Source organism: Condylostylus longicornis, unplaced genomic scaffold (genome assembly GCF_029603195.1).
Source record: "Condylostylus longicornis isolate FDR11 unplaced genomic scaffold, ASM2960319v2 ptg000005l, whole genome shotgun sequence".
Lineage (NCBI taxonomy): Eukaryota > Metazoa > Arthropoda > Insecta > Diptera > Dolichopodidae > Condylostylus > Condylostylus longicornis.
In genome coordinates, this window is record NW_026577974.1 from 7,164,349 (window position 1) to 7,182,046 (window position 17,698).

Sequence of the window (17,698 nt, forward strand, 5' to 3'; positions counted from 1 at the left end):
CACACACTATCCCATTATATTATGCATACACACAACGTACATATGGATTTCCATATCCATATATACTTTCCTTTTTATATACATATATATAAGTATATATATACATATGTACATTTAAATAAAATTGGGAAGTTCGAAAAAAAAAAAAAATATGAGTTAATTTTTATTTTTAATGGATTTCCTAAAATTATGTATGTAGGTCTTTTCATAAATTTTTCGTTCAATTCCGTTTGTTAGAGAAATTGAAATTAAATGTTCCAAAAATTCTGATATTAAGTATATAAAGTGACATATTCCTATTTATTAGAAGTAGTTCCGGCTTACTTTAGCTAGTGGAAGCATTTTAAGACCTTCTTGATATAAGACTTTGTCTTTGACAGAAAATAATTTAAATTACTCTCTTTTCTCATCAGATTTTCGGTCAACTAAAAAAAAAATTATGACAATCAATTAATTTTGATTGTTTGAAGCACCGATTAACTGAATTTTGCCATAGTTACAATTTTCGTAGCAAAATTATTAAAATTTGAACATGAAGTCTGAACGCCATCTGATTTTATCGGTCAAATATGTAAACAATAATTAGTCTATGATTTAATTATAGATTTTATTGTATATGTAAACAGTACCTTATACAGCTTTGCAAAATTATAATGTCAACATTTTCTAGGGAGCATGAGTTTCTAATGTTGTTATGTCATGAAAATATTTAAAAATAATTTAATAAATAAATTAAAGTAAATTTATTTTTTAAAGTAAAATTATTTAAAGTATATAAATTTATTTTTGCTGCCAATTTCTTGAATTGTTCAGCAATGTAATTTTTGTTGCTGAATACATTTAATTGACAATAATTTATTGTTGCTATTGTCAAAATTTTTGTAATGTCAAAATTTTTTATGCTCGTATGTAAGTGAGTTTTGTGGTGAGTTCTTTAATGTGACTCATTATAAAGGTGACTCATTATACAATATACTGAAATACTACGCATGTACATAATAATTAGATAGAAAACTATAGAGCAACCTTTGTAATTCATAAAAGTATACATAGAGTTAATTTCATTTCAACATGTTTTCTCATGTTTTCTAAACACAAGATACCAATTTTTTTTTGTTATATGCGTACATATGTGTGTATATAGAAATAAATGTGTGTGTACATTTTATATTTCTACTTTTTTTTTTTTTGGTTGAATATTTTGTTTTTGTTGCTTTTCTCAATTTTTTTTTTCTTTTACTCTTTGTTGCGCATTTCAATAAATCCGTTGGCAACAAAAATTCGTTATAAGTTAATTTTGCGTTTCACAAGATACAAGTTTTTAACAATTTTTTTTTTTTTTTTCGAAAAGATTTCGTCGTCGGTAGAAAATTTTGAATTTTTGGAAAATTTGTGATTTTGTATTCTACGAATTTTCATAAAATGTCATTTATTTTTGAAAAATTATTAATTTTTTTTAATTAAAAATTTTTATTAACTTGCGCATTTGTAATGTCATGAAAATCTTTAATTTGAGTACAAAATAAAATTAAAAACAAGAAAAAAACAATTACCGAATTATTTAAAATAAAAAATATTGAAAATAATAAATTTAAAATTTAATTTCAATAAATAATAATTATCAATACATACATACATACATATTGAATATTTAATAAATATACTTATAACTTTCATACACATGGACTTGTGCAAATATTTTCATATTTGTGCATGCGGTATTTAAGTCAATTTAACTAATATTAGAACTATATAGGGAAGTTGACACTAGAAGTACAAAACAGAACCAAAGCGGATAACAAAAACAGCAAATGATTTTCGTAATTAACAAAGAACGATAGCGGTACGGCAAATTCAACTGTTCAATATTTTGCATATAATGTCACATACACACATGGAAATATATGTCAATATAGATAGAGTTTTAGAATATTTTACCGGTTCGACGGTTGAATTCTCGGCTGCGGTAATTTTGCTTCATTCTGGCAGTCCAACTTGTTGAACTAGCGGTGCCCGTTTAGTGAGAACTAGTTGAATCGAAGTGCGCGTTTAGAAATCAATTATTCATTCAAATTTCGATCGATGCAAATTAAATCGCCCAATTTTACTTGATTTATAAACTTTGCCTAAAAATTTACCTGTTTTGTTAATTGAAAATTAAATTTCACACAAAAAACGTTCTAAACGAAAATTTGTCGAGAGAGTACGAAAAAAAATGGGAAAAAAATAAATGAAAATGTTTGTTACAAATAACTTTAATAGATTTTAGATTTTAGAAATTTTCGGAAATTTAATTATTTTTTATTTATTTTTCCTTTTTGTACATTTGATATCATTGTTGTTTGTTTCAATTTTGAAATCCTTATTTGCAAATTTAAAAAATTAATATTTAGTTTTTATAACATCTTTTGAATTCTTAAATTTTTCGGCAAAATTCTCAAATTGTTTCGAAAATTAGTAATTAACATCAGTATCTGTAAAATAATTTAATGTATGAAAACGTATCATTGATTTATTTACATTTACATTATATACTTACGGCTTCTAACAAAAAAATTTAACGGTGGAATTCCTGGAACCGGTTTAATCATATCATTATTATCGGAAACATTATTCTTAGATTTTTTTACAGTATCGTCTGAAATTTGAATTTTATTTAACTATGAATTTTTTTTTTTAAATAATATCTTGTGGTAATCTCTTTTTAATCGGACTGTAAATCCCGGACATCCAAAATGCAGTATTGTAGTATTGCATTGTATCTGTGATTCATATCGTGGAATAAAAAATTTATACAATCTAACAAGATTGAAATTGCTACGCAGTGAGAAAGCAAACAGTGTATAGCATGATAATATTTGTTAGAAAAATTCGTTCTTTTGACATTCATTCATTTGTTTTCAACTGCCGATATAGTAATCCAAAATGTTTAAACTAATTTACATATTTTTTACAATGCAGTTGTTTTACTACGGTATTGATACTTGAAGTAAAACTTTATTTACTGCACTTTGGATGTCATGGAATGTTTTAAAGTTAGAAAACGTATTAATAATATGTGTATATACTTACGGCTACTAGCAAAATAATGTAACGGCGGAATAGTTGAAACCGGTTTAATTGTACCATTATTAGCCGCAACAATATTCTTAGATTTTTTCACAGTATCGTCCGAAATTTGAGTTTTATTTTTTTTCTTAGGATTTTTTTTTTCTAAAATAATAATATTGTAGAACTTTTAATCTTCTATTAAATTATATATACTTACTATTTGTATTTTTTGACGGAACTCTGACACAAATATTTATATTAGTTTCAGTTAGTTGATATGGACATTCTTCTACTTCTATTTTAGTTGGTAATTTGAAAAATCCATCATTTGAATTTTTATTATAAAAGTGTTGTCGCATTCCGGAAAAAAAAAATTCCCAATATTTGATTAAGTTTAAAAATTTTTCAATAATATTTTACCGTTAATAGATTTTAAAGGAACACTAAAATTGTTAATATTATCAGTAGTAAAAGGGTAAGGATCGTCTTTTGGTTCTGCTTTGATTGGCAAATCTAAATATCCATCATCTATCGAATTTTTTATTAAAAGGTGTTGCCGCATCAAGAAAAAAATAAAAGATTTTCTGCATTTTTAATTCAATCTTTTATGGAAATTTTTTTACCTTCAACATATTTTTGTGAAAATGTTTCTGAGCAATTATTTGATGTACCGTCACTAAGTTCATCTTCTAATTCTTTTTTGATTGGCAAATTCAAATATTCATCACGTGTAGAACTTTCATTTAATGGTCTTGCCGCGTCTGCTATATATGTATTAAAAATATTGTCATAATTAGTTTCATTTAGTTGATAAGAGCTTTCTTCTATGCCTAATTTAAGCGGTAATTCGAATTGGCGATAATAAGACAAAGAATTCTTAATTAATGTTTTTACATCTAGAGAAATAATGAAATAAATAATTAATATTGTTCTTTTGAGTTTTAACAGTAACCTTATCCCGCAAATGAGCATGTAGTGAGTAAAATGTATAATCAAAGATTATGTTGAATTTTTAAAAAATAAATGATTGGGGCTTATATTCTGAGAGTTACGATAGCAATATTTATCGTTTCTAAAATTTAATTAAAGACAAGAATTATTTGTGTGAATTCATTTATGTTAATAACAAAATCAAATTTTTCTTACGACACATATCATTATTACTAGAATAACCCCTGTCTTATATCACTAGAATAATCATTGTCTTATATTCTTATAATTTATTACCGAGCACCATTATCAGTTTCAGAGCAATTATGAGAATAAAGTATTACAATTTGTCGTATCGAACAGAATTCATTTAATTGAAAAAATTTTACGACAAAATTTGTGCATAATTCGAAGTTTGATCGTAAATTCACGACAATGAGATATTTTGTGATAAAGATAACAATCTAATTCCGTTATGTCTATAATGCAAATATTAATTTGTACATCCCTTGTAGTATATTTTGAAATCAAATTATATGTACATATATTATGTACATATATGCATACATTTTTGATTGTGTACATGAAAAGGAACACGTAAATTTTATTTTATTACAAGAAGACATCAAAAATATAAAAGCATGCCAAAAAAATAAAACTTTAAGGTTTGAGTATTTTGACGGAAGAAAACTAAAAAAAATTATTTACATAGGCACAATAAATATGTAAGAAAACGCATTGTAAAACGTTCACACATAATATGTATAAACATTTATACAAAATTATGTACTTTAGAGCATAAAATATAAAAAATATATAAGAAATTCTCTTTGACCTTCATTCAACCTTTAACTTTGTATTCATTTATATCCTTTTTTTTAATATCCTTCTTCCTTTCCAAATAATATTTTTATTTTAGTTTTTTTCTTTTTTTGGGAGTTATTATGTACAAGCAGAATATATATAAATATATAAGTAAATATGTGAATATACATTTTTCATACTCTCTGTAATATTTTTGTTTCCTTATATGTATTAGATATTAGACATTTTATATAAATATATATGCGTATATATATTTGTGTATAATATACAAGCGTGTGTATTATTCGAGAAAAAAAATTGAGTTGAAAAATTGATAAAAAGGAAAGCCGGCATAATTATATGTATATTTCTTCGCCATATACCTATAATCACATACGCCATATACGTATAATGAAAATACTCATGTATGAGTGTATGTTACTTTTATTATTTACTTTATGTATGTGTTTGTTCTTTATGGCATCCACACAACAAAGCATTGTATTAAACAAGCATAATATATAGTAGATGAGAGGGATAATGTTAACAATTTAATATTACTGTACATATTATACATAACTACTACTAGACCAAGGACTATAAGAGAACAAAGAGAAAAATTACAAAAAAAATTTAACAATTTAGAAAAAAAATCCATGTTAGCGGGAAAGTAATTGCTCTCTTTTTCTAGAATGAATCGTTTTCTAACCCTAATTTTATAAAAATGTTTTCGTGATTACATTTTTCTTGCTAGTAATTCAGCTTTTAATTTTCTTAAATTATCATTCTCTAATATTAATAAATTAACAGACACTAAACCAAAAATCTTTCTGAATGCAAATCAATTCATACTTGCAGATGTAATATTTTATGAAGAGATGGAAGGGGACAATAAAATTTCTGTTTCACTGTAAAAGTACGAATAATTTGCAAATAAAATCTTGATGAATGTTTAAAATAAGCAACTCGATGTATATCTGGTATACATACAAATTTCATGTATTCAGCAATAAAAATTGTGTAAACGAAAAATTCACGTTAGAATTGAATTTATGTAAACACCTTGTATCTCTAAAGCTTTTTAAAGTCAAATGTCACAATATAAAACTGGAATTTTGTTTTTCAATAGAGCTAACCCATTATGTACCCATGTAATTTTTTTTCGTATTGTATTGTTTGAATCGCCTTGTTTCAATGTTATATACAAATGTTTGTAAACGCACATATATATATAATACTTACATTCTTTTCCTCTTTTTCCAAGTTTTCTTTTTGGAATCTAAAAATTTATTCATAATAATTATTGCTAGATTTTTGATAGATGAAAAAATAATAAATACCTACAGTACCCTTTTTTAAACGTCGCGTTCCATATCTTCCTGCTTCTAATATATCTGTTGGATCAAAATGTTCACAGCAAATAACATCGCTACGAGAAATTTCATGTTCTTGTTTCCCAATTGCTCTAAGCCATTTCAATCTCAATTCCTCAGGTTTTGGAATTCTTTTTTAGTAACGCATAAAAAAAATATATATATATATTTATAAGAATGTACTCCATTGTAAATATATTAACATAAAATATTAAGAGAAATTCACTTACACATGAAATGAAAAAGGTTCGTAATATTTACTTGATTGTCTGGTAGGGCATATAAGACATTTCACCATATTTTATAATAACATACAATATTTTGTATTCAACAATGTAAAAATGCTAAGAATAAAGAAACATTAAAACAATGTTGTAAACTAAGAATAAAGCATTTTTCCAATAAAAGTACATGTAATGTAACTACTACAAAACAGAAATTATTAGCGGTGGTGCATCTGCAAAAAAAAAAAAAAGAAATTTAGTTCCCCAAGATTTATTATTTTGGTGCTCATACATATTTTTTACAATGAAAATATGCAACAGCACCACTGGGCTTTATTTATTAAAAAAAATGGCGATAAGATTTTCTAATGTTTTGCCAAAAGTAACAATTTTTTTTTCTTTCTATTCACTAATTTCTATAATTCCTCTTAAAAATTAATTAAAAATTTGTTTTAATTTCAACTAACCTATAAAAAAATATTCCACTTTTTAAAAAAGAAAAATTATTCTCGCACAAATTTTGTAAACAAATATTTACTACATATGTTTTTTACGCATAGCGTATAATACTTCTCTTTATTCTTAAGTAAAAACAACTATACTTGAAGTATATGTTTTGACAGTTGTAAAGTATATAAATAGTGTTGCCGTTTCAATGCGATTAAAGCTATTTGGGTAGCCTCTTTTTTGCATTTTGTGTTCCCGCCTCTTGTCTTTGCATTTTGGTTCTGATTTTCCTCTAAATCCGAAATTTTCAAATTCTTATTTTCCAAACTAATAGAAAAATAAATAGCAATATTTAAAATATCTCAAATTTGTCGGCGTCAACATAAATAATCAAGAACACGTCGGCGTCAACAAATGTACATATGTATGTATATTAAACTTCTCTTAAAATAATTTGTAATAAAAGACAAGAATTGAAATTTGGTATTCTAATCAAAGCAAATTGAATTATAATATCCAATATAAATATATTCTATTTAAAAGAAATAAAAAAATAAGGGATAAAATCAAGCGTCCTCTGAATGGAACTGGTAACTTATTGACAACATATCCTTTTTTAATGCATTTAAGGAAAACAGTGAAATAATACTGTTCCAACATTTCCGTATTTGGATTATTTTAAGTTTGTATAAACATTTGAAATTTCTACCTACCTCAATTTCAATGAAAAGTCCATACATACATAAAAAATATATATACTCGAATAAGTATATATGTATATGCGTAACAGAATTACAATCGCATCTGTCAACTATGTGTACTTACAATGTAACTTCACCGTTTACATTCATGTAGGTACACAATATATGTATATTTCATTATTATAAAATTAGATGTATTTAATTTTAAGGGACACGTGTCCTTTAATTAGGGAATGAGAAAGGCAGATGTTAGTTAATGTGTACAGTCGATGGTATAATGTACATACATATTCAAATATACTTTAAGCATGTTCATAACCATTTAATTGTGTAAATTTTTTTTTAAATCACAACAGTAAAAGTGAATGTGTACGGGATAATTATAAAATAGGCACATATTTTTTACTTTTATTAGTGTGTACAATTTGACATTTTAAAAGTATCTGTTTGTTCATTTTTATATTTTTTAAAAAAAATTTGTTTTTTATTTTCGGTAACAGTTATTGTTGCAATTAAATTACCTTAATTTTTTTAAATATGTATATTCGGTATTGTTTAAGCATTCAGTTTTGTTGTTGTTGATCTTGAGGCCGTTTCTCGCAGCTTCCGCAATGTTTTAATAGGTGTGCTTAACTGGCTGCGGTGTAATTTTGTATTCTCATAGATGGCCTTAGTGATGTTATAGTGTAGCTTAACTTTTTCAAATGCTTGCTTCAAATTGACGGGGCTGCAATAGACAGGACTGTGTTCTACTTATTAGATTGTTCTATAATAATTTTGAATGTGTTACAGTGGTTCTTACAATTTGTGTTCTTACGGAATCCGGCCTATTCTTCTCCGAGTACTTTTTTATTTTTTGGATTGGATCTGTTTTAGTGCTTTTTCGATATTTTATTAATGAGAGTCAGCACCTTATTCCTTCATGCATTCTTGAAGATTGCGTTTCTTTTCTTGAAGAAAATCAATGTTTATACCTAACAGAATAATTATTTTATTTATTTTTGTAAATTTTGTATTATGGTATTTTTGTGCGGTTGAACATCATCTGTAAGTAATCCTTTAATTTCTGCAAGTTTATTATAATTTTTCTCTGCAGTAGAAAATTTTTCATATAAATTCAAATAAGGCACTGGCCACATATATGAACAAATACATAATATGTTATTTACTAATTAAAAACTTATAAAATCATATTTTTTAAAACTTTTATTTTAAAATAAAATTATATTAAACGGCAAATTAAGTTTTTCCAAGTTTACTTATTCATAAAATTAATTTTTTAATTTTTTTAATTTTTCATTTTCCTTTTGTAATTCTTCTATTTGTTGTTTTAATTGTTCATTCTTTTTTATAATCTTTTCAAAGGATTTATCATCTAATAAAATTAAGGATTTTGGAATTTTTGTGTTACTCTTGTTATCTGCACTTGTTATCTGGTTTAAAGCTCTAGAGTATTTATAATAATAAACGTACTTTCTCTTATATAAATCACGTTCTTTAATGTACATATGTAGTTTTCACAATTGTAACAAAAATTCGGGTAAATATGATCCCCTGATTGTTCACTTAAAATGTCTTCACCATCATGGCTCTTCGTTTCAGAATTTAGATTAGGATTTGAGATTTAATTTTCAGATATTTCATGGAACTCCGATTGTTCTTTAATTTCTATATCACATAGAATTTGGTTTTGATCAGAAATTTTATTAACCCCTACGGGTATAAGTATATATATAGAATATACAATTAGTTTTAGTTTGTACGTAAAACTTATTTTTAAACTGAATTTATTTCTTTTACCTGAAACATTTTTTACTGGAATAAATACAATGTTATAAGCAGGTTTTGATTCCTTAGTGCTCTCCAAACTGTTATCTAAAATAAATTGGAAATTATTTTTTTTTAATATTTATGGATTCGGGTATACAAAAAATGCCGAATTTTCGGCAAATAAATTCATACTATTATAAAAAATAGAAATATTATAAAAAAATTCCAATTATTCGCCTGTTTTATTTTTCGGAAGAACATTTAAAAAATTATGTGAATTGTCCGTTAATTGATAAGGTTCTTCTTCTATTTCCATTTTAATTTCTTCATTATAATACTTAACAGGTTCTAAAATGTCAGAAACAATCATTTCTGCATAATAATATTTTTATTTCATGATACATTTTAAAAATTGTCTGATTATCTTTTATAATACCTTCTTTTTTGTTTGTTTGCCTATTTTCCGTTCCTATATCTTTAACTAGGTCTACAATTTTAAGAGTTGTGCATATTGGCTGCTCCAAGTTTGATTCAATAGAAGTTTGAGATTTGTTGCTAGAATATGAGTCCGATATATTGTCGTTAGTTTCTCCAATATCAACCACATTTACATGGTGTTTCTTATTTGTATTGCCACTGTGGTGTCCCGTAACTGGTTTTCTTGTTATTTGGTTTTCCAAAGATTGTGTTTTTCTAATAAAACAAAAAATAAATACATACATACATATATTATTATAAAAGATAATTTTTTAACATTTTAATAATTTTTTAGAAATTCTACCTGATTAGCATTTTTGGTTCTTGCTTTTCTTCCGCTTTTCTTATATTTTTAATTTCGTATGGATGTAATCGGCCATGAAAAACTGAAGGTATTGTATTTTCTCTTAATTTGACTACACTTAATTCACAATTAACACTTCCATCTTTTATCTTTAGTTTCTGTATCACATATACTGGTCGAAAATGATGAATGCATACTGATGAGTGATCTGTGGGTAACCAGGAACGATCTCTTTTCAAAGCTTTCGACCATTTCATTCGTAAATCAGCATTTTCAGGAAAAAGGAAAGTTTTAATACTTGTTTCTTGATTATTAGCTTTAAAACAATTACTCTTGCAACCAAACACACAGCAACATCTCGGTGCTATATTCTTAATATTACCATAGAACAAATAAAAACATAAAAGTGATACTTTCATAAGTATAGGGTTTAGTGTAAAAATAAAAATTTTGTGTTAAAATTTTCGACAGACAAAAAAAAAATTTTGATTCCATTTTATATATGTAGCATATGTATGTGCTTACCCCAAATTGTTTTTTTGGAATTGCAGCCGATATTAAACTCCCATAAACAAAATCTTCTTTCCGAAAATGGTTATCACATACATAGTGCTTTTTTTGTGTTAGATTATTTTCATCGACTCCTAGTGATTCTAACCATGAGTAAGGCATAATGTGATAAATATTTGTTATCTCTTGAGTTATATCCACAGCTTTCAACAATACACTTTCGACCAAATCGTTTATAGTTGCTTGCCATTTTCATTTTGTTCGCCTCTGCAATCTTCAATCATTGTTCACATCTTTCAAAATGGCTTTCTCGTTTTATTTCTTATAAACTTATTTCGGGTTACAAATATTTAGTATGCAGGGAAAGCAAGCAAACTGAAAAGAAAAAGAAATTTGTGTTCAAAATTTCTCGATTCTCACTTCAAAACAGTGTAGAAAGGGAAAAGAGCTTGAAGATAGATAACAGAAGCTTCAACATTTTTATATATCAAACATAGAGCACTTAGTATACGCCTGGACATCTATATTTTCTTTTTTATGGGATAGTAGAACATATTTTATACTTTCATATAATACATACATATATATATATGTACGTAAGTATTTTTCATTCCTTCCTAAATATAAGATGTTGTAAAAATTATATACAAAACATTCTTATTAAATAAAAAATGTTATAGATTATTCATTTTTAGTTAAAATATGGCCATCTACCAAAATGCAGATTTGACATCAATTCGATTTATTCAGCGATAAAATTTCAATTGCTAAATAAGTCAAATTGACGTCAGATCTGCATTTTGGTAGTCACCCTATGTTTACCAAAAAGAGGTTGTACGACATTTAAATTTTTCATGTTAGAACGCTCCACATAACTTTAAAATTTATTATACAAATTAAATTAAGAAATTTCACAAATTTTGCAGTTCTAATGTTGAGAATTTCTCAAAAAATTCCGTTATGTACAGTTTTCTATTTCAGATAACGAAACTGACATTGGTAGCAAAATTGATTTTACCGGTTGAGCAAAAAATTGTAAACAAAAGAAAAATTAGAAATGTTAGTTTATTGAAAGACATTAATAAAATTCACTAACCCTTTCAAAAAACAAAAAATATGTCCATGCCTAATATTTTTTTCTGTCAAGATCTATACAAAAATTACGTTTATATTTACTATTACTAAATTTTAATATTTCGCATGTCAGAATTTTTTTTAGTTTTTTTTTATTGTATATATTTTTTAATCCTATAAGAAATATTGCGAATCTATTAAAATATTCACAATATCGCACAAATATACAATACAATATGTTACTACTAAAATATGTCAACTAAATTAATTTTTTTAAAGTAGAATGTCAAAATTTTTTATAATCTTTTTTTTATTATTTTTTTAATTTTTACCACTGATGGTATGTATGACTAACAATGAATAATACACACCTGGACGCTATTTTCTTTGTGAATGAGGTAGTAAAACGGTAAATGTGTTTGTAATCAAAATGACGTAGTTTCAGTTTAACGTTTTCGTATTAACGTTTACGTAGTTTCAGTTTACGTACTAAAATGTGTTATGTTTATGGCTATAGTTATAATTTAAAAGAAATTCTCATATGTTTTAGAAAATCAAGCACATTTCAGTTGTGAATTGGAAATAAGTAGATTAAAAATAAATAGTGATTTAAAAATTAGTTGGTTTTTATGAAATCCTGGTATAAATTTTAAAGCCATTAAATTTGAAAGTATTTTGTTAATATGGTGTGGAAAAGATGACAATTTTTCATTTGGAACAATTTTAAAACTTTTCAATATTAAAAAAGTTTTCGTTTTTTAGCTAAGATGTTTTATCTGGTCAAATTCAAGGGTTTCAAAGCAGAAATTTTAAAAGTTCACTTATTTTAAATAAAAGAGTAACGATTTTAAAAGCGAACACGCTTAAGTAGTCAGATCTGAATATTTTTTTATTATTTGTAAACGTTAACGTCAATTTTAGCTCAACCTTTATTAATTTCGGCGAAATGATAATGTTTTAATGACATTTCTATTTTATGTTTTGAACTCTGTATGACAATTTTGACATATTTTTGTTATGCATTATTTATTAATAAAAATAATGTGAGCTTAAACTTTGGAACCAATCAGATGGGAATGAACAATGTTTATTGCATCTTAAAAACAAAACAAAGAATTTAGATCAATAATCTTTCAAAATATTAATCTTAAACAAGTGAGTTTTTTTGGTTAAATTCAAAAACAAAACAAACTTATTTTAGAATTTTAGTATTAAAAATTTTTCATGATTATAAAATCAAATATAAAAGTCTAGGTTAAGTGGCTTTTTCGGCAAATTATATTCTCGAAAATAAGGATAGAATGTCTTAATTAAACTGTATTGTTCAAATTAAAGGAAATTGGAACAAAAAAAAAATCACCTTAGATATTTTGTAGTACAAAGGATTGAGTCTGAATATTTTCCTTTTAAATGGATTATTATATGCTTCCCTAATTCAAACAGATCTTAATCTAAAATAAAAAAAAGAATTTTTGTAAATTCTCAAATACACATGCATTTAAATGTGTTCAATTTAATTTTGCATTGTTTTAATTTTTAAATTTCATTTTTCTTTTTTAGAAATACCTTTGGAATAAAATAATATACAGAAGATTCACAAAAAAAAAAAAAAAAATGTCACTAACACAACGTGTTCAACAATGGGCAACTTTTTCAAGAACATGGCATATTATAGATTGTACTTGGCAAAATCCATTCCATATTGCAAAAATTATACAAAAATATCTTCGAGGATTACATAAACCAATATATCATCCAATGAATGATTGTGGTGATCATGTTGTTGCAATTAATACCAAAGAAATAGCTTTACCTGGTGATGAATGGATTAAACGTGTATATTTTCATCATACTGGTTTTCCAGGTGGTGCATCATGGACATTAGCATGGCAATTACATGAAAAAGATCCAACAATGATATTGAAAAAAGCTGTATATAATTCAATGAAAGGTAATTTACAGAGACGTCACACAATGCAAAGATTACATTTATATGCCTTTGATGATATTCCGGATAATATTAAAGAAAATATTTCAAATGAAATACGACAAGAACGTGTTGTACCAACTCGTTTAGATGAAATCGATCCAAAAATTGTTGAAAAATTTGGCAAGTTAATGGATTATCCAAAAGATTATGTAATAAAATAATCATTTTTTTTTTATACGAGTTTAAAATTAGTTTTTGTAATTTAGCAAGAGTTTTTTTTTTAATCTAAAAAGGAAAATATACAATATATATACTTAAATTACATTGTATCATTAGTAAAAATTATGAAAAGGATAATTGTTACGGATTGTATTGGAATAAGTAATGTTGATTTGGATACACAAGGATAAATATTTAATTTACGCCATACATTCAATTTTGTCATGTGGGTTTGTTGTATTAGCGTTCTGGTATTTTTTGAAAGTTTCACAAATATGTTTTTAGCTCAGCTCACCTGAGTTGTTTTCTCCGATTTTTAGGAAGTGTTTTTTGTTTACAAAATTTTTAATAATGTAATTGAAATAATAATAAGGCTATAGCACTCAGTATGTATTTTTGTAAATTTATTTATTTTTAATGATCATATTTTTAATACAAGTCTCAAAGTATTTTCTTCAAAGAACTTCTGTTACGAAAGCGAATTCGTTTAACAAATTCACATTATATACGAAAAAATATGCACGTACATATTTAATTATCTACTAATTTAATTCTAAATTTATAAATAATTTTTACAATTTACATTAATTTTAAGCTTTTTTAATGCTGATAAAAGATTGTAAAAGTGCTGTATCCGTATTAGGTTCTAAACGTGCTGGATTAATTGTATATAAAGTACTGGAGCTGAAATTTATATTATATTAAATAAAATAAAATTGAAATAAAGAGAAAAAAGAAGAACCCTACTTGGAACCACTCAACTGGCTGTAACTTCAGATAAAATAAATTCGAGTAAAACGGTTATAAGCCTTAAGAACCCTGTACAACGGTAAATAACGATTTTATAGTTTATTTGAAAAACAAACATCCAATTTTATATTTGAAATCCGAAGCGTCAGTACATTTTTGGAAGTTGTGTTTGTTAATTCTTTTAGAAAGCTCATCCATTGTAAGCTATGACATCATATAGTTTGAATCGATTTGTGGAAACAATCTTTTCTAAAAAAGCTCAACATAACCATATAATGTTGGTAGGTATTCCGATTTTTATTGAAAAATGCTGAACTACTAAAAAAAAGAGATAAGCAAGATTATAGTGGACATAATGGAGCCTTAAAAATATTAAAATAAATTTTTTAGTAAATTTCATTTTTTCAAAGTACAGCTAAAATAATGAACGAAAAAGCTAAATATAGATTTTGCAGTTTGGCAACACTATACCAGCTGATAGAATTTAATAGGAATTTGTCATAATTCACAATTGGGGTGTGTTGAGTGAAACCAATTAATTGATATTGTAAAAATTAATTAATAAACAAATGACGTTATCTTAATACGCTTTTTACAAAATTTATTTTTAAATTAAAAAAGAAGAAAGGGTTTTGATATTTTTAATTCATTTAAAAATAATATAAAAATAAAAGAAAATTTAACGAAATGCCACCTTTAAAAATGTTCACAACAAATCATGATTATAGTAATAAGAATAATAAATGTTTAGCTGTAACACAGAATACAACATCATCAGCAGAACGACATAATTCCAGTCCAATTCCATCTTATGCCAATTTGCAGTATTCATTAAAATTGCTATCAAATTTTAATTCATTGAGACAAGCAAATCGTTTTTGTGATATTATTTTAATTGGTTCCGTTGAAACGAAAAAATTTCCGGCTCATAGAGCTGTATTGAGTGCCGCAAGGTAAATATATACCAACACATCATATATATCTATACAAATATGTATATAGTATATTACATTTGTATTATGCACATATTAAATACTTAATCCAATTATTGGTCAATTAACCCATTGCATTTGTATTGCTTTATTTTTAGTGAATATTTTGAAGCCATGTTTCGTCCAGAATTGGGATTATGTGAAGGTAAACAAAAAGCTGTAGTTTTGCCTACAATCGATAGTGAAGTATTAAATAATTTATTGGATTTCATTTACACAGGAAAAGTTGATATTAATCAAGTAAATTTCTTTGTTTTTTTACATGTATATTTTTTACTTTATTAAATGTGTTTGTAGTCTAATGTACAAGAGTTACTTGCTGCAGCTGATATGTTACAATTGCATGAAGTGGTTGAAGGATGTTGTGAATTTTTATGCCGAGAATTACATTGTACAAATGCACTAGGAATATTACGTTTTGCCGAAACTCACAATTGCCATAATTTATTAAAAGCAGCCATGAATTTTATTTGCCTTAATTTTCCTGCAGTAAGATTTTTTTTTCATAATTTCTTTTATCATTTTTACTAGAAATTTTTTTTTGTTTTATTTAGATAACACAAGAAGATGAATTTTTGGATACACCACAAAATCTTCTATCACAACTTTTAACATCAGAAAATCTTCGAGTAGATAGTGAATCTCAAGTTTTTCAAGCTGCATTACGTTGGATTAAACATGATATAGTTCAAAGACGTTGTCATGTATTTGAAATGTTGGCATTAGTTCGTTTAGCATTAGTACCGATGCGTATAATTGATCAAGCCATTAAAGAATGTGGTGACAGTTCAATACAAATTGCTTTAAGATCAATATGTCGTGATATAGCATCACGTCGTGGTCAATTGGTTCCACTACGTGTTAATCCTAGAAAATCAGCCAAAAAATTTGTTTATATTATTGGTGGATCAAAACGTGAAACATCAAGTGGTTGGAATCCTTCCAGTTTTATATATGAAACTGTTGCTAAATATGATATATTTAGACGAGAATGGACTGAAACTGCAATGGAAATTGGTAGAATATTACCGGGTGTTGCAGCTTTAAATGGAAAAATTTATGTTGTTGGTGGTGAGAAAGGAAGTCAAATTTTAGCTAATGGAGAAGTTTATGATCCACAAAATGATACATGGCAAGCAATATCACCAATGATTGTTCCACGATGTGAATTTGGTTTATGTACAATGGGTGGACAATTATATGCAGTTGGTGGTTGGATTGGTGATGATATTGGTGGATCAATTGAAAGTTATGATCCAATTAAAGATACTTGGACAATGGTTGATTCTTTACCAGAACCAAGATTTAGTATGGGTGTGGTATGTTTTGAAGGATTAATTTATGTTGTTGGAGGATGTACAACTACTAGTAGACATTTACCTGATTTAATAAGGTAAATATATTAAAAATATTTGGGAATATACTATATATATATATATATATAATGTACTTAGATCATTATATATAATGTTAATTTAAATTTAGTTATAATCCTGTGACTAAAGAATGGAATAAACTTTCACCAATGCAAACAGCTCGATGTCAAATGGGTGTAGCTGTTCTAGATAGATATTTATATGTAAGAAAAAGAAATTTAATGAATTTTATATAATTTATAAATTGTTAATTTTTTTAGGTTGTTGGTGGTAATAGTAATCATCAGGATGTTTTATGTACTGTAGAACGTTACAGTTTCGATGATGATAAATGGACTATGGTTACACCAATGTCTGTTAGTCGTGCTATACCAGCTGTAGCAGCAGCTGATGGTCTTCTTTATGTTGTAGGTGGTGATCAGGTAAATTTTTTTTTTTTTTATTAAATTTTTTAAAATTGAATTTTTTCAAATTAACTTTGTTTAACATTTTCTTTGTAGCCCTATGAAATTAATTTTTATAGAGCTCAAGTAACCATAAGCTCAGTTGAATGTTATGATCCATTAACTGATACATGGAAAGCATGTCCTGAACTTCCAATGAGCCGTTCTGAAGCTGCTGCAGTTGTAGTATAAAATAATTTTAATATAGATGTCGGAATGGTTTTTTTTTTTTTTTTTTGTTCAGAATTGGTTATCACATTTACTATTTTATTTTTTAATAAATAATTTAACATTTGAAGAAAAAAAAAATAGTAATATAAATG

At 26.0% G+C, this 17,698-nt stretch overlaps 3 protein-coding genes across 3 annotated transcripts; 2 read left to right on the forward strand and 1 right to left on the reverse strand.

Moving 5' to 3' along the window:
• Window positions 1-393: 393 nt before the first annotated feature.
• Window positions 394-6,952, reverse strand: LOC129616639 (uncharacterized). The gene is made up of 8 exons (XM_055532269.1): window positions 6,850-6,952; window positions 6,389-6,615; window positions 6,130-6,289; window positions 6,028-6,064; window positions 3,675-3,815; window positions 3,472-3,579; window positions 3,269-3,346; window positions 394-425 (listed from the first exon to the last, which is right to left on the reverse strand). Exons 2-8 carry the CDS (start codon window positions 6,454-6,456, stop codon window positions 394-396), a joined length of 624 nt encoding a protein of 207 aa, XP_055388244.1. The 5' UTR covers window positions 6,457-6,615; window positions 6,850-6,952.
• Window positions 6,953-13,269: 6,317 nt separating this feature from the next.
• On the forward strand, window positions 13,270-13,876 carry LOC129616209 (39S ribosomal protein L13, mitochondrial). The gene has a single exon (XM_055531720.1). It carries the CDS (start codon window positions 13,280-13,282, stop codon window positions 13,814-13,816), a length of 537 nt encoding a protein of 178 aa, XP_055387695.1. The 5' UTR covers window positions 13,270-13,279; the 3' UTR covers window positions 13,817-13,876.
• A 1,209-nt stretch (window positions 13,877-15,085) lies between these two features.
• On the forward strand, window positions 15,086-17,591 carry LOC129615698 (actin-binding protein IPP). Its single transcript, XM_055531049.1, has 6 exons — window positions 15,086-15,517; window positions 15,655-15,796; window positions 15,854-16,045; window positions 16,111-16,949; window positions 17,042-17,135; window positions 17,193-17,591. The coding sequence occupies exons 1-6, from the start codon at window positions 15,252-15,254 to the stop codon at window positions 17,376-17,378; spliced, it is 1,719 nt and encodes a 572-aa protein (XP_055387024.1). The 5' UTR covers window positions 15,086-15,251; the 3' UTR covers window positions 17,379-17,591.
• Window positions 17,592-17,698: the final 107 nt, after the last annotated feature.

Coding starts and splice junctions, on each gene's coding strand:
- LOC129616639 (XM_055532269.1), bottom strand. CDS start 6,456: ATGGTGAAATGTCTTATATGCCCTACCAGACAATCAAGTAAATATTAC. Junction 6,290..6,388: donor GAACCTTTTTCATTTCATGT/GTAAGTGAATTT, acceptor TTACTAAAAAAG/AATTCCAAAACCTGAGGAAT. Junction 3,347..3,471: donor TCCTTTAAAATCTATTAACG/GTAAAATATTAT, acceptor CAACTAAAATAG/AAGTAGAAGAATGTCCATAT.
- LOC129616209 (XM_055531720.1), top strand. CDS start 13,280: ATGTCACTAACACAACGTGTTCAACAATGGGCAACTTTTTCAAGAACA.
- LOC129615698 (XM_055531049.1), top strand. CDS start 15,252: ATGCCACCTTTAAAAATGTTCACAACAAATCATGATTATAGTAATAAG. Junction 16,046..16,110: donor TTTGCCTTAATTTTCCTGCA/GTAAGATTTTTT, acceptor TGTTTTATTTAG/ATAACACAAGAAGATGAATT. Junction 16,950..17,041: donor CATTTACCTGATTTAATAAG/GTAAATATATTA, acceptor ATTTAAATTTAG/TTATAATCCTGTGACTAAAG.